This window comes from Zootoca vivipara, chromosome 16 (assembly GCF_965207765.1).
Source record: "Zootoca vivipara chromosome 16, rZooViv2.hap1.1, whole genome shotgun sequence".
In the NCBI taxonomy this organism is placed as follows: Eukaryota; Metazoa; Chordata; class Lepidosauria; order Squamata; family Lacertidae; genus Zootoca; species Zootoca vivipara.
Window position 1 is genome coordinate 36527146 of NC_142599.1, and position 27353 is coordinate 36554498.

Here is a 27353-nt window from a genome sequence, read left to right on the forward strand (position 1 = left end):
ACCCCCTGCCAAGCAGGAAACACCATCAAAGCATTCCTGACAGATGGCTGTCAAGCCTCTGCTTAAAGACCTCCAAAGAAGGAGACTCCACCACACTCCTTGGCAGCAAATTCCACTGCCGAACAGCTCTTACTGTCAGGAAGTTCTTCCTAATGTTTAGGTGGAATTTTCTTTCTTGTAGTTTGAATCCGTTGCTCCGTGACCGCTTCTCTGGAGCAGCAGAAAACAACCTTTCTCCCTCCTCTATATGACATCCTTTTATATATTTGAACATGGTTATCATATCACCCCTTAACCTTCTCTTCTCCAGGCTAAACATACCCAGCTCTCTAAGCCGTTCCTCATAAGGCATCGTTTCCAGGCCTTTGACCATTTTGGTTGCCCTCTTCTGGACACGTTCCAGCTTATCAGTATCCTTCTTGAACTGTGGTGCCCAGAACTGGACACAGTACTCCAGGTGAGGTCTGACCAGAGCAGAATACAGTGGTACTATTACTTCCCTTGATCTAGATGCTATACTCCTATTGATGCAGCCCAGAATTGCATTGGCTTTTTTAGCTGCTGCATCACACTGCTGACTCATGTCAAGTTTGTGGTCTACCAAGACTCCTAGATCCTTTTCACATGTACTGCTCTCAAGCCAGGTGTCTCCCATCCTGTATTTGTGCCTTTCACAATATAATGGCACAATATAAATTCATGATAATATCTGCAGCCATTTTCTTACCAGAAAGTGTACATCAAGGCATCCCCCAGTTCAATTTCAACACCTTTATTGGCATATATATAAAATATAAAAACAAAGACAAAACATACAACACATATAAGTCATTAGTATAAATAGTGACTCTACATCATACAGAAATAATGGAGAGCAGGAAGAGGGAAAGGCACACAAGGGATCCTCAGCTATCGTTGTTGAAGGCTAGATGTATTGATTTTAATTACATAAATTCTGGACAAGTAGTGGGCCATAATTCTGGTAATTTCGGGGAAGTCATCCCTCAGCAAGAGCTGGACCACTGTTTCCTTGTTGGGCATCCCCCAGTTGTTCAACCATGTTGATTATCAGTTGAAGGTAGTGGGGGTTGGAAAGGGGAAATCCCTTAAAGTCAGATAACTTTTTTTTTAAAAAAAAATGTTCTACTTTATAATGTACATTCGTACCTTGGTTTCTGAACAGCTTAGGTCTCGAACGTTTTGGCTCCCAAATGTCGCAAACCCGGAAGTGCCTGTTCTGGTTTGCAAACTATTTTTTGAAGCTGAACGTCCAACGGGGCTTCAGTGGCTTCCGATTGGCTACAGGAGCTACCTGCAGCCAATCAGAAGCCACACTTTGGTTTTCAAATGTTTTGAAAGTCAAACGGACTTCCGGAATGGATTCAATTCAACTTCCAAGGCATGACTGTATATAAAGCAGGGAGAACAATTATAAGAAGAGGTGAAAAGGAATTTAAAATGGATAGAGATACAAAAGAGCTACCGGTAGATACAAATGAGTTAAGTAACAAAGTCCTGTTCAAGAAAGAAAGAAAAAAAGAAAGAGGGAATAATTGTACTCTGCTAATTTAAATGAATTTGGCATGCTAGCAGGTTTTAAGGTTAATCATAAAAAACCAAGAATGTTAATACATCATATGGCAACAGAAGATCAAAAGGCTTTAATTGAGAAAACTGGATTTCAAATTGGAAATTGGAAATCAAATTGCCATTTCAAACAATGGCAAAAAGACTTACTGAGGTTTTGAAGGCCAGGGGGGACGGACCACATTTTAAAATGTTACAAGCTGCAAAGGAAAAGGGAGGATTGGGTGTGCCAAACCTAAAACTGTATTTTGCAGCCCGTTGTTTAGTGTGGATGCAGGACTGGATGAGATTGAGAAATAAGAGGCTCCTGGAAACAGGGGGACGTGACCCAAAGTTTGGATGACATGGATATTTGTGGCACCACAAAGTTAAAGTTAAAGTGGATTTTAAAAATCACTTTATTATATGTGCCATATTAATAATTTGGAATAAATACAAACCTAGATTGTGCCAAAAGACACTGTTATGGGTGTTATCACAAGAAGCTTTCTACAGAAAAGAGATAAAATGCAAAGAGAAATGTACAACATGCCAGGAATTTTTAAAATTGCATCAAGGAGACTATAAAATTAAAAGAAGAGAACAGCTAATAGAGGAAAGTTATAATTTTTGGTTATGTTCTTATATGCAATTAGTAGAGATGTTTAAGTTGGATAAAAACACATTTGGTATAGATATAGAAATTCAACTGAGAACAGATGATCAACATGTTGCTGCAAAGATGTATAAACTTTTGTTGAAATTCAAAGCCGAAGAAGAACAAGTTAAAGAATGTATGATTAAATGGGCAAAATATTTTTGTTATAATATGCAGATGGAACAGGGGGAGTATATGCGGACTAAAGGGTTAAAAATTGCATTGTGTTATAATCTTAAAGAGAACTTTTTAAAAATATTGCATTATTTGTATTTAACTCCTGAGAAATTGTTTAGAATATACTGTCCTAAGGTGTTTCAGATGTTTTCTGGAAGTACCAAGAACTTGAGGAGACATTTTATCATGCTTGGTGGACATGTGAAAAGGCTAATAATAATAATAATAATACTGCATACAAATACATACATTGAAACAGAAGATTTTAAAGGTTTATATCCAATTGAAGGCAGAACTTTTTTTTCTTTTAGGGTTAATGGATACATAATTGGAAAGTTTTATGGAAGATTATTCCAATATATGATTACATCAGCAAGATGGTTGTACTCACAAAGATGGAAAGACATAGCTCTACCTACTACAGAGGAATGACTGATAAAATTATTGGACTTAGGTGAGATGGCAAAGTTAATGTGTAATTTGAAAAAAAATATCTTTATTGACCTTTATTAAGAATTGGAAACTTCTTATGGACTTTATGCATGAAAGAGAAAATGAACTTGTAATATTTGGATTTGAAGATTCAAAAAATATTGGCTTATAGAAAATAGAACAGTTGGGTGTCAATGAGAGAACATTAAATCTATCTGACTTTTTAAATATTTTTCTATTTCCTTTCCTTTCTCTCTTTTTCCCTTTTTCTTTCTTTGCTTCACCCTCCCTTCCCCCCTTCCTTTGCTCTTGTTCCATTTTAGATTAGATTTTAAAATTATTTCTTTTATTCTGGTGTATTGGGTATAAACTTTTGGCAAGAGAATAAAAAGAAAGAGAGAGAAAAAACATACTTTGCTCAATTCTAGTAGCAATATTTTGTTGGGAGTCGCCCAAAGTGACTGGGGCAACCCAGTTAATGGGTGGCATTTAAGTAATACAATTATTATTATTGTTGTTGTTGTAATTATGGAAATAAGGAGACTGGGTTTACACATCTCTGGCACACCTGCAAGGACTCTTTCACTGCTGCAAACAGGCTGCATTTAGCCAAGGAATTAGGTGGAGCTCTTGATTAATTAATGATGTTTATTTATCAACAATTATAGCAATGACAGATGTCAATCTCTTGCCTTTGTTATGCATCTAAGACTAGAAAGTCCAGTCATTAGGCAGGGAGCAAATATGCAACTCACCATGCCTAGGGGTGTATCATATCCCGTAGGAGAGGCCTTGAGATGGTATAAAAAGTTATCTGGACCCAATGATCTCTTCATTCACTCACTTTCAACTTCTCGGCTGGTTCCTGCTGCTGAAGACGGTAAGTCAAGTCTGTATGCTTGCATGCATTTGACCAATAACAGAATTAAGTCATTCAGCTGGAGTTGAATATGGAAGATGAACCAATTATAAAACAATAGCTTCTGGTTGTGCAAGAGGATGTTTTAGAGAATGGGTTTTGATGCGACCAACAACTGCTTAAGAGAAATTTATATATGATAATATATTTCTAGTGCAGAACAAAGAAGCAGTTATGGATAGGGTTAGCAAATAGACACAGATGCACCACAGAATCGATTTTGAAACCAAATTCAATGCTCCATTTAGAGGTTGCTGCCATAACTCTGTATAGACATTTCCTATTTCAATGAGTCAAAGAGTAATCAATTTGCAGTAACAGTTTGTTTTTGAAGCTGGAATTCATATTGTATTTCTTACATTGATTCTTTTTTGTTTGGATTTGCATACCACTTTGAGATTTCGGTATATAAAACAAGCCGAGTGAATACAATTGGCTTTGCCCTATTACAATGCCATTATACCCATTGTATGCTCCCTGTTGTTTTCTGGATGAAATGTCTCCTTGAGCTCTGGGAATGCTTCTCGTGAGACTAGGGAGTGGTTTGGGAGTGTGTGCAGAAACCAGCCTACGGCACAAAGGTGAAATTTGCTTCTGACTCCTCCTCCCACTGCCATGTGACCCTTGGAAGGTTGTTGGTGCATGGAAGGCTGATTTTGTTTTATTTATCTTCCAGAGCTAAACCACCAGAAGGGAAACAAAAGAGGAGAAAGAACACCCTCCACACCAACTTAGGAAGATGAGTTCTATGCAGCAGAAGCAGGGTGGCGGCTCCTGCTGTGGAGGAGGAGGTGGAGGAGGTGGAGGCGGCGGAGGCGGCGGAGGCGGAGGCGGAAGCTCATGCTGTGGAAGTAGTGGAGGAGGTTCAATCACCTATCAAGGCCAAGGAGGATCATCAGGCTGCTGTTGCTGTTGTGGTGGTGGAGGCGGTGGAGGAGGAGGTGGTGGAGGCGGCGGTGGTGGAGGCGGCCAGAAGATCGTCATTGTCTCAGGCGGCGGAGGTGGAGGCGGAGGTGGACAAGGCTGCTATGGAGGAGTATCAAGTGGTGGAGGAGGCAGCATTGGTGGACAGTCTTCAGGATGCTGCATCGGAGGAGGATCTGGTGGGGGGCAGGGAGGTGGAATGAGCCAGCAGAAGATCCCATACACAAGTGGTGGATCTGGTGGTGGAGGAGGGATATGCTATGGAGGGGGTAGCAGTGGTGGAGGAGGAGGAGCAGGAGGTGTTAAAATTATTGGTGGGGGATCTGGTGGTGGTGGTGGTGGTGGTGGCAGCGGCGGCTCTGGTGGAGTCAAGATCATAGGATCAGGTGGAAGCAGTGGAGGATCTGGTTCCTGTATTGGAGGAGGGTCCGAAGGAGGATCAGGTGGTGGAGTTAAGATTATAGGTGGGGGATCTGGTGGTGGAGGGGGAGGAGGAGGAGGAGGCAGCTCTGGTGGAGTTAAGATTATAGGTGGGGGATCTGGTGGTGGAGGGGGAGGAGGAGGAGGAGGCAGCTCTGGTGGAGTTAAGATTATAGGTGGGGGATCTGGTGGTGGAGGGGGAGGAGGTGGTAGCTCAGGTGGAGTTAAGATTATTGGTGGGGGATCTGGTGGTGGAGGGGGAGGAGGAGGAGGAGGCAGCTCTGGTGGAGTTAAGATTATAGGTGGGGGATCTGGTGGTGGAGGGGGAGGAGGAGGAGGAGGCAGCTCTGGTGGAGTTAAGATTATAGGTGGGGGATCTGGTGGTGGAGGGGGAGGAGGAGGAGGAGGCAGCTCTGGTGGAGTTAAGATTATAGGTGGGGGATCTGGTGGTGGAGGGGGAGGAGGAGGAGGAGGCAGCTCTGGTGGAGTTAAGATTATCGGTGGGGGATCTGGTGGTGGAGGGGGAGGGGGAGGTGGCAGCTCTGGTGGAATCAAGATTATAGGATCAGGGGGTGGCCAGAGCAGTGGTGGCCAGAGCATTGGAGGAGGGTCTGGTGGTGGTGGTGGAATGGGTGGTCAATCTATTGGTTGTGGTGGCCAGAGCTCTGGCAGCAGCATTGGAGGAGGTTCTGGTGGTGGCTCAGGTGGCCAGACCATCATAGTCCCATGTGGTGGAGGTAGTGGTGGTGGTGGTGGCCAGAGCTCTGGTGGCTACATTGGAGGAGGCTCTGGTGGTGGCCAGAGCTCTGGTGGCTACATTGGAGGAGGCTCTGGTGGTGGACAGAGCTCTGGCGGCTGCATTGGAGGAGGTTCTGGTGGTGGCTCAGGTGGCCAGACCATTATTGTCCCATGTGGTGGAAGTAGTGGTGGTGGTGGCCAGAGCTCTGGTGGCTACATTGGAGGAGGCTCTGGTGGTGGCCAGAGCTCTGGTGGTGGCCAGAGCTCTGGCGGCTGCATTGGAGGAGGTTCTGGTGGTGGCTCAGGTGGCCAGACCATCATAGTCCCATGTGGTGGAGGTAGTGGTGGTGGTGGCCAGAGCTCTGGTGGCTACATTGGAGGAGGCTCTGGTGGTGGCCAGAGCTCTGGCGGCTACATTGGAGGAGGCTCTGGTGGTGGCCAGAGCTCTGGCGGCTGCATTGGAGGAGGCTCTTTTGGTGGCTCAGGTGGCCAGACCATTATTGTCCCATGTGGTGGAAGTAGTGGTGGTGGTGGCCAGAGCTCTGGCGGCTACATTGGAGGAGGCTCTGGTGGTGGCCAGAGTTCTGGCGGCTGCATTGGAGGAGGTTCTGGTGGTGGCGGCGGCTCAGGTGGCCAGACCATCATAGTCCCATGTGGTGGAAGTAGTGGTGGTGGTGGCCAGAGCTCTGGCGGCTACATTGGAGGAGGCTCTGGTGGTGGTGGCCAGAGCTCTGGCGGCTGCATTGGAGGAGGCTCTGGTGGCGGTGGTGGTTCAGGTGGTCAGACCATTATCGTATCAGGAGGCAGTGGTGGAGGAGGTGGCCAAGATTCTGGGTGCTGCATTGGAGGAGGGTCCAGTGGGGGCTCTATGCAGACAAAGCAACCTGTTTGCCTCCCACCTGGCCTAGCCCAAACCAAGCAATCTTCCCAATGGCCACCCAGCCAGAAGTAAAAGGCTTCCACGTCCTTTGCTTCATTCTACAACAATGTGTTCTTCCAGAAGGGAAATGAGACCGAAGTGCCAGTTTATTTCTCCTTGATGTGAAATCCCACCTTTATGTGGAACAGCTTTGTATGTTGCATGCCTTCTTCTCAGTCTCAGTCACAATCCCTTTGCTTGTATCCTCTGTATTTCATTTTGTTGGTTTGTTATTGCATGTTCAATGTTTTATTGTCCAAGAAAGAAAGAAATGTTTATTTATGCTGAAGTGGTATTGACAGTATGCCCCTACAGTTTCCTGTTTCAGTCTCTGCATGGGAGATAATAAAGCTTTCTTGAGAACTAAAATAACCACTACTGAGTTTTTCCTTCTTTCTGTGTAAGAAGACCCCTGCTGGATCAGACCAAAAGCCCAACTGTCCGGACAACCTGTTCCCTTCACTGGCCAATCAGATGCCTCTGGGAAGCCCATGGGGAAGGCACACAGAGACCAGCCTTGTTTCCTGTTTCGGGACATTCTTTGAACCCACCTCTGAACCAGGAAGTCACATACTGTATATCCATTGTGAAAAGAAAAAATATTTCATTTCATATCTTTATTCATAATACTGAATAACAACAGATGCAAAATAAAATTAAATAAATGTAGAAGGGATTATCTAGAACAAAATTTATAGGAACATATTTATAGGGACACATTTCCAAAGCAGAATCAGTCCTAAAGATTACTATCACAAGGTTCTAGCAGACACAAATGGGTTTACATTATCCTGTATCTTATTACTCCAGTACGTTACAAAAAGACTCAATTTCTCAATGAACACATTATTTAGTTGATGCCTTCTCTGATTCTCACCATATGGCAATAGAACTTTGCGTGGACAGGAACCCCCCCCCCCGCTACCCCAGGCGACCCCTGAGCAGAATAATGACTCAAGACAACATGCTATGGGATTAAAATTGGCCACAACTTTATTAAGTTTCAGATGTAGGGAGACCTTGGCTCAGGCATTGGGTGTTTATCCTTCCCAGTCCCCAGTCGGGGATCTGAGAGGATATCTGAGGGTTATTCAGAATGTGTGGGGATTGGGCTGGCTCTGGAGAACATATGTTCAAGGAGAGAGCCCACCCGTTGGAGGGGAGAGCAATGACAACCTCTTGGCATACAGCCAATGCCTCCCCTCAAGACCCCTTTAACGGGAACTCTGGTATCACTGCCACAAGGGGTTGTGGTTCACTGCTTCACCCCCCCCCAATTAAGGAAGATAGAAGATAAAGGATTCTGCCACATGCCCCCCCCCCCCGGAACACACCCTCTATTTCAGGATTAAAATTTCTGTGCAGGCAGATTTTTAAAACTTGGCATAATGTCCGGAGTTTCTGGTTTGTTTGCTTTGTTTACAGTAACCCAAGATTTTTTAAAAAATAAAAACAATTATAAAAGCCCCATGCATCGCACTCCCACCCCTTACCGTTTCTCATGAATGGGACGGGGCCAATGAGGAGCGGCAGCTGTAGGCCAGTGTCATGGTCATATGAACATTTGCGGTTGTGGCACCCGCGGCTCTACTCTGACAGGCTCTTTGAAGTTAATAGCACTGCTACTTGCAATATATCACAGCTTCTATAGCCTACGTATAGTAGGTGTCCGGCTTGAGGGATTCTCTCCTCCCCCCGGCAGCCTCCAGGATCAAAGAAGGAACAAGGAAGTTTTATGGTTTCATGTGGATCAGAACACAGAATCTAGTCTTGAACGCCATTAGGACATTGCTCACTCTGATCCCCTCCCTTTCCTTCTCAAACAACAGTCTGTGATTCTACGGGACGCCACAGGATGCAATCTCCGCAGCGTTCTTTGTTCTTGAATTCTGAGTGATCAGTGTGTCCTTGGAGAAGAAGGAGTCCCCATACTCTCTAAGGATGTGTCTGCTGGCTGCTCTCCAACTTCCCCCCTTTCTCCCACTATCTTGTAGCTTGGCAGCAGGGCTGTCTTACCCATAGGCACTAGGGGTGCGGGACACCCGGGTGTTGGGCTCTCAGGGGCCCAAGAGTCTGGGGCCCAAGAGTTGAGGCAGGGGAAGAGCCTGCCCATCGGTCAGAGCACTGCGGCGGGCTATTCTACTATGGGCGGCTCTGCACCATGAGTTCGGGGACGACCGAGCAGCGAGATGCTGAGGCGGCCAGCAACTGTAAATCAACCCTGTCTCCTTCTCTTGAAACTGCTGAAGAAAGGGGTGTGTGTGAATCTTCCTCCTCCTCCTCTTCCGAAAGGAGCTGAGAGGACGGAGAGGCAATTCCCAGCCCTCCCCTTTAGTCCATTCCCTGACAGTAGGGGTATTTAGAATGAAAGTCGTCACAGCGATCCATAGTTAAAAGCAGAAGTTGGCAGATGTGTCCTCTCTTCTTTGCTCTTCAAAATATGGCAACCCTACTCAGTAACTGCTGATTGGTTGATTGGCACCAACAGCAAGGCTTTTTGAACAAAAGAAGCTGTGTTATACTGAGTCATGCCCTTGGTCCATCTAGCTCAGTACTGTCCTCATGGCCTGGTCTTCCAGGTTTGGAGACAGGACTGTTTCCCCAGAATCGAACTCAGGATGTTCTGCATGGAAAGCAAATGATCTAACCCTGAGTGACAGCCCCTGAAGCTTCACACCCACCTGCTAAACTTGGCCTGTGTGGACAGGGGGATCAAGTCCCTGGGCTGAAGGATGGATCCAATTCCCGATTTAAGTAATCATGCTATTAGATGGGTGTGGCCAAGGAGGCAACATTTCACATGGTAATAGTACTTAAATTAAAACCTGCTGCTACCAACCCTCTTTAGGAATCCGGGACACTGAAGTTACTGTGGCAGACTGCTGTTGAAATAAATTAATTATCAAATTCGAGTTTAAGAAAACCATACAGCTTTCCATAGATGTATGTTCCAGATGAAATCATTACAGTGGGAGGATTAACTCTTTGTGCAAATCTCTGAACAACGAGCAAAATAACAGGAAATGTTAATTTCAGATATGTTCACTCATAAACCATTCCATCCAATCACTCAATCAACCCCACTTTCTGTATATATAGAAATTCATTTCCATTGTATGCACCTTACCCTAAAATACTCATTTTACATGTTCCCTGTGCCCATAATAAGCATTTTTGCCACAATTTCTGTTTAAAACATGGATTTCTGCAGGCAGTTGTTTGAAATGGATCTCCATTCCTAAAATTCAGGTGCCCATCTGCACTGCATCATAACACTTTAAACAGTCATGCCTTCCACCAAAGAATCTTGGGAGCCGCAGTTTGCCATTTGGAGATCCCTCCTCCCCTCATAGGACTAGCATTGCCAGAATGGTTTAACTATCAATCCATCTTCCCAGGAGCTTTGGGAATGATAGTTCTGTGAGGGGAACTGGGGCCTCCTAATAACCCTCATCACTCTGAACATGCTACAGTTCTCAGGATGGGGCCTCAGGAAAGTGCTGAACCCAGTTAACATGAAGCTTCTGATCCATGTATGAACCCAGGACTGACAGACTTGACCTGGTTGCTTCAAAAAATGTCCTCCATCCCTGGTAGGAACAGCAACAAAAACTTGCTCTGTGGACCATTCCTGTTCAGGATGCCAGCAAGCCATGATCTCATGCAGGAAATTCCATTTTCTTCTCCCATCTATCCATTACAGTGGCACCTCAGGTTAAATACTTAATTGGTTCTGGAAGTCCGTACCTAACCTGAAGCATACTTAACCTGAAGCGAACTTTCCCATTGAAAGTAATGGAAAGTGGATTAATCCATTCCAGATGGGTCCGCAGAGTACTTAAACTAAAAGTACTCTACCTGAAGCGTACTTAAACCGAGGTATGACTGTATTTCTTTTCTCTCTCACACTCCAGCTAATATTATTCACACCTGCAGAACATTCTCGATCCTCACTGCATTTTTTAATGTATTTTTCCTGGGGTTTTTCTTTGGGTCCCCCCTTTTTTCTTTTAAAGTTTCTTGGGCACTTTGGGTTTCCCTAACAATGAGGATGCTTGGGTAGTGCTGAGTTGTGTTGTTTCACATACATAAAGAGAGGCATTAATCTCTTTCTCCCCCACCTGCCCCTCTCTGCGTGCCATTGCCCCATGTGGCAAACCACAGAACTGCAGAAGCAGCCTTCTTAATGAAGAAAGATCTGACCCTCGTCTAACTCTTCACCAACTAGTCTGATGGTTTTCCATAGTAGCTGGTAGCTGGTGGCATACTGAGGGATTGGCCAAGTTGGCCCCTACCAAGGTTACAGGTCCAGGGGGTACAAAAATCATTAAGAAAGATGGAGAGAGCTGGCAACTGCCAAGGATGCAAGGGACCAGGGGAAAATGCAAGGGAGCCTAGGTACCCCTCTGGTGGTAGCACCCTCTGGGGGAGGCAGTGGGATTGGGTAGTGTGGTTTCAGATACATAAAGAGAACCATTCAAGTTTGTGTTTGTGTCTCTGTTTGTGCATAGCTGTCAAGTTTTCCCTTTTCTCGCGAGGAAGCCTATTCAGTATAAGGGAATTTCCCTTTTTTTTAAAAAAGGAGAACTTGACAGCTATGTTTGTGTGTGTGTGTGACTGCCCCATTGTGGGAAACCACAGAACTGCAGATAGCAATGGCAATGAAGAACCATTGTTTCAATGAGTCATTCCAGACAGGGAGAAGTATTTATTTACATATTTGTTTGATGAAGGGCGGTTTAAAGATTTCATAAAGGTCCATGGTGCTGTTTACGGTAAAGTAACATATCACACAAAAATTACTTAGGATCCATAACATGCAAACAAGCAAACAAACATCAATTCATTTATTACACGTAGATATACCAAAGATTTCTGATTGGGCACTCAAAGTAGCCAATCTGATAATCTGTGAGAAAAATTGTAGGAGTTCGATGTAGGTCAGGTGTGGGGAACTTCTTGTTCCTCTAGATGTTACCGGATTGTAACTCCCATCAGCCCCAGCAAGCATGGTGGATCAGGCCCTTGAAGTGGGAGTTAAGCAATTCTGCCCTTGCTCAACATAACAAAAATGAAAGTTATAAAGAAAGAAATGAGATCTTGCCTGAATTAAAATCATTTTCACTGTTGAGTCAATAAGAAAGATAAATGCATGGATAGAGCTACACACAGTTTATATATATATATATATATATATATATATATATATATATATATATATATATATTTAAAAATAAAGGCCTTATTCCTTCAGCACATAAAACACTTAAAGGTTGGTTTAGCAATTAGAACAGTGGTGACTAATGGGGTACCATAAAGAAGCCTTTGAATTCCAGCTCCAATCAGCCCAAGACAGCACAGTCAATGGTCAGGGATGATGGGAATTAGGGGTAACATCTGGATATCCACAGGTTGCTCTCCTGACCAACCAGAATCCAACTGGAGTTCCAATGCCCTTCCGTCCCAGCTGGCTACTAGGTCACACAGGAATCTGCCTTTCACTGGACCAGACAATTGGTTAATCTACTTGGTAGTGTCTTTGCTGACCAGCAGGAGCTCTTCAGGGTTGAAGACCTACCTGAACACATCAGAGATGGAACTTGGAATCTCCTTCAAGCAAAGTAGATGCTCTACCACTAACCTATGGTCCATCACCAAGTCTCAGAGCAGAGAGAGCTCTTCCATCACTCCTCTTCCCTGGGTCATTTTAAACTGGGGGTTCTCAGGGATGGAACCATGATCATCTGTTGTCAAGTGCCCCCCTACCAGCTTGTTCCGGTGCATAGCATACATGATCATCATCCGGAGCACAGGTCATCATCTGTCAGGAACCTGACCAAGCTTGCTCCGGTCTATGGAGCCTCATGTTACATTAAATCAAGTGACAAGTAAACGTGTGACAAGGTCACATGGAGGCAAGTGCATTGTGGCTGTTATGCTGCCTCCTAACAAAAGGGTTCTGTTGTGATTTACACAGCAGTTGGGCCAAGCCTACACAAGTCATGGCACATTCTGAAGGACTCACATAGTGAGCTACAGGGTTAGAACCACCAGTACCCAGCATTCTCAGGTACCTGCTAGGGCCCACTGATGGTGAGCCCTCTGTGGAGCCCTAGTAATAGGACACCACTTTATATTTCCTACAAAGCTCAGGCACTCTTGGAATTTGAAGTGAAAGCTATTTGGCACCAGTCATAAGGGCCACCAACCAGTTCTGAGTGGAAGAGCACCGTGTAAGGCCATCTAGAGTGGGGAGAATGCTACACACCCATGGATCAACTTAGGGGCTAGTCTCCCAACCTAAAAGAAAGTATAAACCTCTTAGCAAAAAGCTTGCCAAGGAAGGCAGAGTTTGAGATGCAATACAGTCCAAGGTCATTGTCATGGGGAGTACAGGCAAGGCATCACATGGCAAGGAAAGGGAGGTGAATAGCACCAGGAGCCAAAGGGCCATATTGTTTCCAGAAGCGAGAAGCGTCAAGAGGGAGACTTTATTTACTCTGGCATCTTAGACCACACCATAACACCAGCTGCTGATAGAGAAGACACTTTGGGGATTCCTTACTCATGAATCATGTGACAACTCTCAGTCCGTAAACACATGCTATGTTGGCAGTCTTCATTGATAGCTTCATGTACCAAAGATTTTCTGGATCCTTTTCAAATGAGATATGTGACCCTCTCCATCATTCTGATTGTATATTCCTTTAACTGATTCTAATCTTGCATTTTAAAATTTTTGCAATCCACCATGGGACTTTTTGCTGAAGGAGTGGTAAGGAGTTCAATGGAAGAGGCAGTGGAGGAGTTGAAATCAACATGATAACAAATAAATAAGGCAGCTCCCTGTTCTCAGAAGCTTACACTGAGATTTCAAGTGGTGCAACTGTCCAAGATACAAGAAGTGTTTTTTTTTTTTTTGTGGTTGATAGTTAAGAATACAGAGAGGAGATGCTTATCTCTAAACAGCTGGGGACTTGTAATTGGCTGTTGCTTAACTTTCCATTCATGAATTTGACTTTGACTTTCAAATAGAGAGCTCTCCTTCTATAGTTTTTTGTCCATCACTATTTCAAAAAGACCTGGTAAATATGTGGTTTGGTGCCAGCTTTGTTGCCTCTGTTGTAATCCCACGCCCCCCGAATCAGTTCTTCCCCACCTTTTCGCTGTCTTCATCCAAAAATACAGTCAAACCTCGGTTTACGACTACCTCGGAGAGTGAGCGCTTCGATGAGCGACTGCCATGGACCCGGAAGCGTTTACATCCGGGTTCTGTAGCATCGGATGCACAGACGTGATCTGTGCAGTGTCCATGTGTGCAGAAATGCTCTATCAGTGCTTTGCGCAAGCGCAGAAGCATGCCTTCGGGAAGCGACCGCTTCGGCGAGTGACCGCCTCCGTGGAACGGATTGCGGTTGCAAACCGAGGTACCACTGTATTATATCGTAGGCTTATGAACAAATGTATATTTTCAAGACCCGACTTACTTTCACAATTTTAAGTGGTTTTAATATTTTGTGATATTATATATTAGTATTAATGTGGTACTTTAATTGTTGCAACTTGCCTTGGGACCTTACAGTAAAGGGCAAGTAATAAATTGTAACAGCAGCAGCAACAACAACAACACCAGCCCACTGGATCAACCTAGAGGCCCATCTAGTCCAGCATCCTATTTACACAGTGGCCATCCGGATGACCCATCAGGAAGCTCACAAGCAGGACTTGAACATAAGAACAGTCTTGTTGTTGTGTTTTGGGGTTTTATTCAATAAGGTTTGTTTAGATAGATAGTTGGGTGGACACTCGCCTGCATCTCTCCCTACCATACTAGAGCCTCTTGGTGGCAGGGAGGGGTTCTGGGGGGGAGGGGTGGGGATAAACCCAATTATAAAATGGACCATCTCCGACTGCCCACTTTTCATGGGACTCTCTCGTGGCAGGAGGGGGCTTGTGAAGGGGGGGGCTAGAATAAGGTGGACAATATGTTTTGTATGTTTTCTTTTTTCTATTATCTAAAATCAATAAAATTTATTATTTAAAAAAATAGAATTCTTTCATCTAGTCGCCATCTACCTATCTTTCTATCTTTGTCCTTTAATCTTACCATCACTGGGTTGGGGTCCGTTATAGATTTAGTTAGGATATCACATTTTCTTATCTTTGTTATTAATTTCATGGATAGCCACCATAGCTGCCAAGTCTCCCGTATTCCCCGGGAAATACCCGTTTTTCCAGGTGTTCCCAGCCGAAGAAACAGATTTTTTTGTTTCCTCCCGGTTTATTCTGGCGTGGCGGCCATTTTGAAACTGGGCAGAGCATGCTCAGAAGCGACTTTTGATGCTGCTTTGCCCAGTTCCAAAATGGCTGCAGCGCGACTTCTGGTGCGGTGGCCATTTTGGAACAGGTCAGAGCAGCATCAAAAGTAGCTTCTGAGCATGCTCCGCCCAGTTCCAAAATGGCGACAGCGGTACTTCTGGCCTGCTACTTCCCGTCCAGTCCCTTATTTCTCAGGCCGGAACTTGGCAGCTGTGATAGCCACACCATATCAATCCTTGCCGCCGTTTTCCCCCGCTCCTGAATAATAAGTATACTTTTTTCCCTTGGGATTTTTTAACCACCAACCATCCTTTAATTCAAAATTTTCTATTATATGCAAGAAATTCCTTGGTGGTTGCCCTCTATTTTTCTTTCCTTTGCTCTTTCTATCCAAATCTGGATTAATCACTCCATTAAAATCACCTAACAAGATAATTACTTCTTCATTAATCCCCCCCCATTTGATCTCCCAGCTTTTTTTAAAAAATTGGTTTTACACCCGTTAGGAGCATAAATATTTATTATTATTCATTTCTTTTCCTTTTTCCTTTTCTTTCTTTCTTTTTCTTTTTTGAAATTTCTATATTTTGATTTCATTTTGATTTAAATTACACACACACACACACACACACACACAATGTTTGCTATACATTGTGTTGAGTAGAAGTTTAGATGAAATTCTGTTTTGTTTTGATCACTCATTTCTATTTTCTGTTTCTGGTATTTTCATAATTTCTTTACATTTTGTAAATTCCTTGTTTCTGTAATACTTTCGTAATGTTTTAAAGAATTGAAATAAAGATCTTTTTTTAAAAATTAAAAAAGGGAAAGTCCCAGGGAGACCATGGGCTAACTCCAGAGTACATCAGAGTGGAAAAGCATGGCTTACGCAAACCAACCCCATTTGGCAGGGGCAACAAACCCCATCCACCCGCAGCCAGGATGGTCATCAGTCAAGACGGTAGGAGCTGTAGTCCATGGGAGTCTGGTAGACACAACATTGGCCACCACTGTTTTATGGTATACCTGCTTGAGGTATGGGAATGCCCCACACCTGAAACCATAGGGAGATGCTGTTGATCTGTGTAAACCAGTGATGGCCAAACTTGGCCCTCCAACTATTTTTGGGACTACAAGTCCCATCATTCCTTACCACTGGTCCTGTTAGCTAGGGATGATGGGAGTTGTAGTCCCAAAACAGCTGGAGGGCCAAGTTTGGCCATCACTTGTGTAACCAATACTGAGCTAGATAGACCATTGTTCTGACTCCATAAAGCAGCTTTCTTTGATCCTTAGAGGAAAGTTCTTCCAGCCCCTGTGATTCTTTTGATTGACTTTTCCTCCTCCGGAGCATTCATACCTGCCTTAAGTTTGGGAATGTTGCTTTGAACTAGTCAAGAATGCTGCATATCAGGCTTATGAATTTGTGACCCATATTTAAATTCATGCACTGTTGTTTTGTGTCTTCATTCTCTGTACCTATGTGTGGGCAAAACACGTTTGTAGGTCATAATTCAAGTTCCAGTGTGGGTTGTCCTCCATTTGTTGCCTTCACCAGACACATTGCTGAGAGATGGAAGTTGTTTAACACATTCAACAGTGCAATGAGCCAGGTTGGTGGTGAGACCTGGGAAGAGAGTCGAGACTGAACTTAACCAAAAGCAACAAACATCCAAGGCATTTCAAGGGAAGGAGAAACCATCAGAAAGGCTTCCCAAAATGTGTCAGGGCAAGTCTACTCTTTGTAGCTCTAGATTGCCTTAAGATTAATCACTCCCTCTTTTCCCCAAAGTTCAGGCTACGAGTGCTGATCATTATTTAGCCATCATTCCATACCACCCTTGAATGGCTGGGGGCACATTTTCCACATGGTGCTCCCCTCTAGAAGGGGAGAGATAATCTCTCCCGAACATACGGGCATTTGACCCTATGCCCATAGCTGCCAAGTTCTCCCTTTTTTTAAGGGAAATTCCATTATGCTGAATAGGCTTCCTCGCGAGAAAAGGGACAACTTGGCAGCTATGCCTATGCCAGGTGGTGGAGATCTGGCTATTTAAGCCAGCTCCACCTTGCACCATCCCCTCTTCTCTTTGAAGCCCCCACCCTCCCAACCTTTTGCAGTGTGGACAGTTCAGTTGCCCTTTTTGCGGGACTGAGTAGGATATTTGGGGGAGTAACACCAGTTGGCCCGTGTCACTGGGTTTTTGGCCATCTTCACACTGTTGAGTGTTTTCTGATTGACTGGGTAGTGTGGAGTGGAGTGGAGTTTGGGCCCAGCAGGCACAATGGAGGGAACGTTGGCCAACAGGGTCATCATGATGCACATGTCAGGTTCATGCACCGAAGGAGTACACAGTGTGTGGGGAGTATTTTAGAGGACACCTGAAAGCAGCCCTGTTTTTTGTTGTTGTTGTTTAGTCATTTAGTCGTGTCCGACTCTTTGTGACCCCATGGACCAGAGCACGCCAGGCACTCCTGTCTTCCACTGCCTTCCACAGTTTGGTCAAACTCATGTTCGTAGCTTCGAGAACACTGTCCAACCATCTCGTCCTCTGTTGTCCCCTTCTCCTTGTGCCCTCCATCTTTCCCAACATTAGGGTCTCTTCCAGGGAGTCTTCTCTTCTCATGAGGTGGCCAAAGTATTGGAGCCTCAGCTTCAGGATCTGTCCTTCCAGTGAGCACTCAGGGCTGATTTCCTTCAGAATGGGTTGGTTTGATCTTCTTGCAGTCCATGGGACTCTCAAGAGTCTCCTCCAGCACCATAATTCAAAAGCATCAATTCTTCGGCGATCAGCCTTCTTTATGGTCCAGCTCTCACTTCCATACATCACTACTGGGAAAACCTATAGTTATATTTTAATAAATATAATCTGTTACCCTAATTTGTCTCAAGTCTCCTATGGTGTAGTGGCAATCCATCTTTCGTCACAGGAAGCTTTGGGAATTGCATCTCTGGGAAGGGAATACGGGTCTCCTAGTAACTCTCAGCACATTTAACAAACTACATTTCCCAGAAATCTTTAGAGGAAACAATGGCTATTTTAAATGGTAGCTAAGTGCTTTAAATGTATGTGAAGGTTGTTGTTTAGTCGTTTAGTTATGTCCGACTCTTCGTGACCCCATGGACCATAGCACGCCAGGAACTCCTGTCTTGCACTGCCTCCCGCAGTTTGGTCAAACTCATGTTCGTAGCTATGTGAAGGTAGCCTTAGCAATAATTGCTATAAAGATGCCAAAAGATCTAACAATCTCAGCAAAGGGGGGAGAACGTATGGACCCTTTCACACAGCTTGCCCTCAACCTGGAGGATAGTACATGCATCACTCAGCTTCAGCGAATGAATCCCTTTTAATCATTGCATCCTCAAAGCTCTACTAAAGCCATTTTGGAAACAGCATCCTTTCATTTTCTCAGAGCAGCTAATGAAGGTGGAAGATGAACAATTTTGCCATGTAAATAAATTAAAGCAGGAACAACTTTGTTCTGTTATGAGGTAAAAGGTAAAGGTGAAGGACCCCTGGACGGTTAGGTCCAGTGAAAGGCGACTATGGGGTGTGGTGCTCATCTCACCAGAGAAATGGGAGCTCACCACTGCCATGCTGATTCGAACCACCAACCTTCTGATCAGCAAGCCCTAGGCTCAGTGGTTTAGATGACAGCACCACCTGGGTCCCTCTCTGTTAGTCACACACACACACACACACACACACACACACACACACACACATTTGGAGAGTGTTTGTGTGATGAAAGCATCAAACAGCACTCCATTCAGCTTTGTTCTGGATCCTGGAGGATGGAGTCAATCACTAAGATGATTAATCACTTAATCACTGATGAAGGTGGAAGCTGAAACATTTTGCTATAAGAATTTAAAACTTCACATACAGATAGTAGATAGTAGATAGATGATATATGGTGATAGATAGATAGATGATAGATGAGAGAGAGAGAGAAAGAGAGAGAGAGAGAGAGAGATGATAGATAGATAGATAGATAGATAGATAGATGATAGAGTGGGAGGTTGGCCATTTGAATCTGTGTGGCCAAGTGAGTTCCCATTGCTCTGTCCCAGCTTCTGCCCACCTAGTAGTTCAAAAGCACACCAGTGCCAGTAAAGCGAGATGAGCGCCGCTACCCCAGAGTCGTCCACGACTGGACCTAATGGTCAGGGGTCCCCCTACTTGCCATAAACCAGGAAGGCTCCATAGCCACTGGTGTGTGTGTGTGTGTGTATGTGTGTGTGTGTGTGTGTGTGTGTTTTAAAGAAACACCCTACCCCTCCTTTCTGTCCTAGGGCCCATCTCCCCAAGATGACAGTATGGAAATGACAACCTCTATACTTTTTATACAAACATTTTGGAGTAATTTTTTGCTGCATAAAACACAATTTAAAGTAAGGAGATTTTTCAAATACTTCAAATTCCAAAGCAATTCCCCATTATTTAGGCTGTGTGGCGCATTATATTTCTCTATTCCATGTCTCTCTGAGTTCCTGAACATTAATCTTTAAAATATTCATAAAGCTTTTACAGTAAACTACAGATGTGGATTTAGCATTCTGCAAGGATCCAGTAATTCCCCACAATATAGTATGAGGTGGTGAAGGTTTTAAAGCAGATAGACCATAAATAGACCCTAGTAAATGATGGCAATTCAATTCTGCACTTGCCTCTCATTTATATTCAAGCAGCAAAATAGGAAAAGGCAACAATTCTCCATCTAAACAGGTGATCTAATGTATGCATCTCATATCCAGTCTGTTTCTTCCACACACAAAAGGCTGCCTCTTTATCTTCAAATCTGGATTACAGCATAAAATAAATTTAGCATGACTATTTGGGACAAATTGTAGCTGCTGAGACAATACTATACTCCATATCTCTCTAGTTGCTAAAACTCAACGTGTTGGTGGTCCCTTGTTTTGTAGACCCCAATACAAGTCATCCAAAGAGGGGATTTAAATAAACCACCTTTACAATTACCCAAGTTGGGTTATTCATAGAAGAAGAAACTTGCCAATCATCTGTATGTGCTGAAATATATGCTTTGTGTTATTCATTCATTCATTTTATTGGTTATTTATCTGTTGCATTTATATCCCCCTTTTCCTCCAGTTGCTCAAGGTGGCAACAACATTGTGAAGAAGTCTAGGCTAAGAATGAATTATTGGCCCAAGATCACCCGGTGAGCTTGATGACTGAATGAGAATTGAACCCTGGTTTGCCAGGTCCTAGTCCAACACTCTAATCCAGGCATGTCAAACCTGCGGCCCTCCAGATGTTTTGGACTACAATTCCCATCTTCCCCAACCACTGGTCCTGCTAGCTAGGGATCATGGGAGTTGTAGGCCAAAACATCTGGAGGGCTGCAGTTTGGGGATGCCTGATCTATCCCATCATCCTGTTCTCCCAGTGGCCATCCAGTTGCCTCAATGAGAAACTCACAAGTAAGACCAGAGCGCAAGAGCCTTCTCTCTTCCTGCAGTTCCTGGCAAGTGAGATTCAGAAGCCTTGCTGCCTCTGACTATGGAGGCAGGGCAGAACCATCCAGGCTAGTAGCCATCGATAGCCTACAGTACTCCTCCATGAATTTGTTTGAATTTTTGCCTTGAATCAATACATCACATTGGCTAAAGTAATAAGCTATAAAACAATGTCTGGCATAACCGCCTTCTTAAATGGGCAGCTGCACTCTCTTAAATAAAAAACGAAGTTGACAATTATCCCGAATTATGTTCCTAAATATTAATCTTTTGAAAATATGCTTGGGAAACATGCAATGAAATACCACAAAGTACATATATTATCTGTAGCAATGTGAATAATGTTAGCAAAAACTCAATGTCCCAGCCTCTTACCCATGTTCACTTTTTCTTGCTGTGAAAGGTAGACACGAGCTCAACAACACTCTCCTCTCCTGTGGTTTCCGACAACCACCATTCAGTAACATTAGTGTGTGGCTGTGACCCCAGATCTCGAACTAAATTGGATCAATTTGAGTCAGCATGGGATTCAGCTAGAGCAGGCTGAGGAAACCACAGATCACCCTGGTTCATATCATGTCCAACTGGAGTGATCCAGGGCTTTAAAACTGCAAGGGGGTCAGACATTGAGGAACAGGCTCTGTCTCCCTGTGCACACATTTAATTAGGGAGTTAAACCCTAATTAAAGACTGTGAAAGACTCCCAGTTTGTGTCTGGTCTGAGATCTGGATCAGGTCAGCCCCAGGTTGTCCTGGTTCAGATTGGGGACACTCTGAAGCCCTAAATCAGGCAGCAAGTCGTACTGGGATGTCTGTCTGTCTGTCTGTCTGTCTGTGTCTGTCTGTCTGTCTGTCTGTCTCTCTCTCTCTGTGTGTGTGTGTGTGTGTGCGCGCGCGCGCGTGCGTGTGTGTGCGTGTGCACAGTTCTTAAAAATACTCCATTTAACTGTAGGTTCAGTTTCATATTATCTCACATTCGTTTCATACTATATTATATGTCACCGGAGCTGGAAAATGATCCCACAAAATTGGCTATGTCTATTTATTTTTACTGTTTTATTGGAAATACGTTGGAGCCACAAGGCCAGCAGAAGAGAACTCCCTGCTCAAACACTGATATGGGGTGTCCACACATTACACTCAGCAACTGTACAGTCTCTGAACCCATGTACACAAACAGTCTCTACACTGATGAAATTATTCAAATGTAATATTCCCCTATTGTACAGCCAATGTGTCAATATACACAATTGCTGAGTGGTGCAAATTAGCAAGTATACACTCTTTCACACAACCTGGTGTGTGCATGTAAACGGCCTTGGTCCAGTATACCTGAAGGAGCGTCTCCACCCCCATCGTTCTGCCCAGACACTGAGGTCCAGCGCCGAGGGTCTTCTGGCGGTTCCCTCACTACGAGAAGCCAAGTTACAGGGAACCAGGCAGAGGACCTTCTCAGTAGTGGCACCCACCCTGTGGAATGCCCTCCCACCAGAGGTCAAAGAGAACAACAATTACCAGACCTTTAGAAGGCATCTCAAGGGAAGCTTTTAATGTTTGATTTCTGTATTTTAATGTTTTGTTGGAAGCTGCCCAGAGTGGCTGGGGAAACCCGGCCAGATGGGCGGGGTATGAATAAATTATTATTATTATTATTATTATTATTATTATTATTATTATTATTATTGAAGCAGCTTGCACTTGTCGGGACAGAGAATGCAGTGCTTATCCTATTCATGACAGACAGATGAATTTAAGTGCTCTGTTTTCAATAGATTGACTCTAGGTAGAACTTAGCTGGATAAATACAGAAATGGCAGGGAAGAGACTTAATTGACTGACATACTGAATTCGTATCCTTCCTTTTTCTCCAGGAACTCAAGGTAGTATACATGGTTCTCCCCCTCCTCATTTCATCCCCACAACAATCCTGCGAGGTAATTTAGGCTGAGAGGCAGTGGCTGGCCCAAGCTCACAACAGTGAGCTTCATCACCAAAAGGGGATTTGAACCCCGGTCTCCAAGGTCCTAGTCTAACGTTCTAAGCACTACACTACCAATGTCTCTCAACTTATGGGTAAATAAGTACAGTAATAATTTGGACTGGGTACAGGTAGGTAGCCGTGTAGGTCTGACGTAGTCGAAACAAAATAAAAAAATTCCTTCCAGTAGCACCTTAGAGACCAACATAGAGAGCTTAGAGTTGGTCTCTAAGGTTCTACTGGAATGAATTTTTGTTTGTTTGTTTGTTTGGACTGGATATAAACTGATTTGCCTATCAGGAGCCACCAACTCCCCTTAAAAAACCCATCCTTGAATATGTCACCCATCAAGAGCCCCCACAAATATGTGAGGCACCACTACAAAGCAGGAACTTACTCATTAGGCGGAGCACCTTCATTAAGCTGTTTACATTCCATAAAATAACTAGTGATACAAAAGAGAGATATGGATCTCATATGACTTGTCAGGCATCTTGGGTTGGAAGAGGCCACCTGTTAAGGGAGATTGTAACTGTGTCACTCACCATTCCTGGGGTGCCTCACTTCCCATAGGAGTGGCCAGGAGACGGGTATAAAGAGGATCTCTGGTCCCCAAGCTCATCATTCGAATCCATCGAGACTTCTCCATCGTTCCAGCACATCTGCTAAACAAGGTAAGCTCAATGCTCAGATAATCCTCTTCCCTTTGGATGGATGGAAACATCTTCAGCTATGTACTGATGCAGCGGTAATGCTATTTGGGTAGGAGGCTGCAAAGGGTTGATTTGGCTTCTTGATACAGTGTGCAATTCCTTGCATTCAATGGAGGGAGAGAGACATTCTTATAGATGTCAATGAGGAATGGAGAATCATTCAGGAATGGGTGGTGGTACCTGAGCAGCTGAGGTCACAGCAAATGAATTGGTTTGTCCTCCCCAATAGCAATGCTTGAATGATAGCTGCAGCTAAGCCAGAGAGTGCATCTTACCCTAAACCTGTTCCAAGAGGCACCTTAATCCTTTATGATTATCAAGGGATAAATCTGTCAGACAAAGGTTCACTGAGGAATTGTTCCCAGAAGAGGCCTTATACACATGCCCAGTTTGCAGGGCCCAACCTGCTTAACTGGTGCAGGGGAGCGATGTCATTCACATTATCTGGCCTCCATATCTACACCAGATATATGGTTTGGCTTGCTAGCTGGCAGCCAGCCAGGTAGCACTGAGGGAAGAGATTCCAGGCAGAAAGTACAGAAAACAGAGAGATGAAGCTAGGGATTCTGGAGGTGGTCAATCAGTCACTGGGTTGCACCATTTTAAAGCACCGGGGCAGGATCACCTAATGAAAGGATCCTCCGCTATTTAAAAAACCATTTAATTTCGACATTGCCTTTCATGTAGGTTGCACAGAAAATAATACCAATGGCAAAAAAATGTTTTGAATCCTTAATATACATTTTTAAACAAAATATTAGAATGTTGATAAAACTCTACAAAACAGGGGGGGGGGGAATGCAGCAGTGATCTACGGCAAAAAAATCATAGAAACATAGCAGGCTAGGGAGTTAATTAGAACCTTCCACCCTGACATGCTGATTTTTTTAAATGTGTGAGATTGATTGATTGATTTTGCACTGCCTACATATGCTTACAAGGCAGGTGGAATCATATCAATCCACTTGGCCATCTATCCATAGCTCGCAAAATTTACATACCAGTACCATTTTATCATTTACAAAAAGAGGTTTACAAAAAGAATGAGGCAGTAAAGTTGTCAGGGGAAAAAAATCTGTTAAAAGCAGCTATTTAAAAAACATTCGAAGAATAATAAAATAATATTTGAGAAGCTAAAAGCCAGGTTAAAACACACACCAACCTTCTATGCTTCAGGATAGGCTGGCTTAAACAGTAACATTTTTAAGCAGGGGCAGACTATATACTACAGTGAGGACACCCATCTGATATCAATCGGGGGGAAAGACCAATTTCTTTCAAATGTGCAATGAGTATTATATGGTAACTGGAACAGTGCCAGTCTCACAGATCAAAGCTGTTGAGTGGATGTATACAGAGGGAATCTCACAAGGAAACTGGTCCTGGGCTATATATATTATTCAACCATGTGATCCACCACCTGATGCTGCAGCCTCAGTGACCACCCTGAGAACTAGGCCCTTTCAGAAATGAGCATCGCAGTCATCAGTGTGCCGTAACCATTCTTTGTCCTATTTCAGGCTTAATTCACAGAAGCAACTGCCACACAGAAGCCGAAAGATGAGCCAGCAAAGACAAAGCGGGGGCGGCTGTTGCTGCTGCGGCGGTTCAAGGGGCGGCGGTGGCGGCTGCTGCTCTGGAGGCAGTGGCGGTGGTGGAGGCCAAGGCTCATCCTGCTGTGGAAGAGGCGGAGGAGGCGGTGGAATGATGCAAATGCGTGGTGGAGGAGGCTGCTGCGGAGGATCTGGCGGTGGAAGATCTGGAGGCTGCTGTTGCTGCAGTGGTGGTGGCGGCGGCGGTGGCGGACAGTCCGGCGGAATCATCATTATACCAAGCGGAGGCGGACAGTCTTCTGGGTGTTGTAGTGGAGGTGGATATGGAGGTGGATATGGAGGAGGCCAGCAAAGGATGCCAATGGTTATTGGCGGAGGATCTGGAGGGGTTTGCTGTGGAGCTAGCAGCGGCGGCGCAGTATGCTGTGGATCATCCGGTGGCAGTGGCAGTGGCCAGTCTTCTGGATGTTGCGTTGGAGGTGGAATGGGTGGTGGAATGGGTGGTGGAATGGGTGGTGGATATGGAGGTGGCCAGCAAAAGATGCCCATAGTTATTGGTGGAGGATCTGGAGGGGTTTGCTGTGGATCTAGTGGAGGCAGTGGCGGTGCAGTATGTTGCAGCTCCTCTGGGGGCGGCAGTGGCGGTGGTGGTGCGGTTTGTTGTAGCTCATCGGGTGGTGGAAGCTCAGGTGGGGTTAAGGTGATTGGAGGAGGATCCGGTGGAGGAGGTGGAGGAGGATCAGGTGGGAAAACCATCATCATAGGTGGAGGAAGTGGTGGGGGATCTGGTGGTGGAGTATGTTGCAGCTCGTCTGGCAGCAGTGGCGGTGGTGGTGCAGTTTGTTGTAGCTCATCCGGTGGTGGAAGCTCAGGTGGGGTTAAGGTGATTGGAGGAGGATCTGGTGGTGGTGGTGGAGGAGGAGGTGGAGGATCAGGTGGCAAAACCATTGTCGTATCTGGCGGAAGCAGTGGTGGCAGTGGTGGTGGTGGTGGAGGAGCTGTCTGTTGCAGCAGTGGCAGTGGCGGAGCTGTTTGCTGCAGCAGCGGTGGATCTGGTGGTGGATCCTCACAGACCAAATGCCCCATTGTTGTCCCACCATGCATGGGGCAAACAAAGCAGGTATGCCCAATGCCAAGCATCAAGTAAAATGCAACATTTGTCAAGCAACCAAAGATAAGCTAACTTTGCCAGTTCACACCAGTGTCCTGACAACATCATGTTAAGCCCAAAACACTTCTGCATGTTGCTTTGCCCTTTCATTATTCAATGACATTTTATGTTTGTATGTTCAATGTGTGGCTCATTCTTCAATGTAATTTATGAATGTGTGTGTGTTTGTGGCGGATGGGAGTTTCCTCATCCACCCACTGCTGCTGATATCCTTGTTTCAATCTCCCTTAATGCAAGGGATTAAATAAAGCTTACTTAGAATCAACACATCTGCCGTGTCTTCTTCCATCACCCCATTGCCATTAACATAATCCATCTGCCACATGCCTCTTTTAAGTCTAGCTTTATTAAATTTGTATACTGCTTCCCACTAAGGAAATCCCACAATTATCCTAACCAAAGGTTTTTGTTTTGTTTTTTTTAAAAAAAGAACTAACCCAAAGCAGTTATAAAATCATTGTCAGCAGTTAGAGGAAAGGTCCCCCCCCCCAATACTCTAGAACTTGTGGACATTCAGTGAAGCTGAGCATTGGAAAATTCAGGGCAGCATAGTTAAAATCTGGAATGCCTTCCCATAAATGACAGTGATGGCCACTAACTTGAATGGCTTTCAATGATTGGGGGGGGGGGGTTGTGGAAGAGAAGACGTGGCTCCTGGCCATGATGATTCTGCTCTCCCTTCAAGCTCAGAGGCAGTACTGCATCTGAATACCAACTTCCTTAAACCACAAATGAGGAAAGGACTCTTCTGCTTGAGTCCTTCCTGAGGGTTTCCCTTTGTGGCATCTGTGGAACGTAGATAACAGCTGACACTCTATGACAGGTATCCCCAAACTGCGGCCCTCCAGATGTTTTGCCCTACAACTCCTATTATCCCTAGCTGACAGGACCAGTGGTCAGGGATGATGGGAATTATAGTGCAAAACATCTGGAGGGCTGAAGTTTGGGGATGCCCGGCATAGAGACTAAGAGGAGGAAGCTTACAGGCCGGACAATCTCCTGGACATGTCATCAGACACGTGGGGGCTGGCCAAATGGAGACTGAGGTTGGAGGGGGTCAATGTCCCATTCACCCAAATAGACCAGCCTCCACTGCCAATCAGCTTGACCAATGGGACTGATGGAAAATGGAATCCAACAACATCTGGAGGGCCAGCAATGCCTTTCACCTGTGGAAGAACATAGTAGAAGATACAACTGGCTTGCAGGGGGTGGGATAGAAAGGTGTTTTTAAGTACAGCTATCTGCTGAAACTATGTTCTTAAAGACAATGAGATGGATCCTTTTTAGCAGATGACTACTGAACTGAGTCTTGACCAGAACCTCCACTCTATCCAGTCAGATTTTTTGTATATTTGGTCTTGGTTGGCAACTAGGAATG

At 44.7% G+C, this 27353-nt stretch overlaps 2 protein-coding genes and 1 long non-coding RNA gene across 7 annotated transcripts in view; 2 read left to right on the plus strand and 1 right to left on the minus strand.

Moving 5' to 3' along the window:
* Positions 1-783: 783 nt before the first annotated feature.
* Positions 784-7125, plus strand: LOC148683184 (uncharacterized). 4 transcript variants are annotated; one of them, XM_088659352.1, is made up of 3 exons: positions 784-3713; positions 4429-6121; positions 6440-7125. In XM_088659352.1, exons 2-3 carry the CDS (start codon positions 4492-4494, stop codon positions 6784-6786), a joined length of 1977 nt encoding a protein of 658 aa, XP_088515478.1. In that variant the 5' UTR covers positions 784-3713; positions 4429-4491; the 3' UTR covers positions 6787-7125. The 4 variants fall into 4 exon arrangements, with proteins under 4 accessions (XP_088515478.1, XP_088515476.1, XP_088515477.1 ...); XM_088659350.1 differs by having other exon boundaries at positions 791-3713; positions 4429-6541; positions 6587-7125; XM_088659351.1 differs by having other exon boundaries at positions 791-3713; positions 4429-6277; positions 6398-7125.
* Positions 4740-27353, minus strand: part of LOC148683185 (uncharacterized) — a 56885-nt gene continuing 34271 nt past the window's right edge. Inside the window, exon 3 of one of the 2 annotated variants that reach the window (XR_015947403.1) lies at positions 4740-4852. This is a non-coding gene — a long non-coding RNA (uncharacterized LOC148683185). Of the gene's footprint in view, positions 4853-14074; positions 16700-27353 lie in introns of those variants that run through there. The other variant, XR_015947404.1, reaches the window with a different exon arrangement.
* On the plus strand, positions 23069-26237 carry LOC118076441 (uncharacterized). The gene is made up of 2 exons (XM_035099201.3): positions 23069-23209; positions 24769-26237. The coding sequence occupies exon 2, from the start codon at positions 24809-24811 to the stop codon at positions 25946-25948; it is 1140 nt and encodes a 379-aa protein (XP_034955092.3). The 5' UTR covers positions 23069-23209; positions 24769-24808; the 3' UTR covers positions 25949-26237.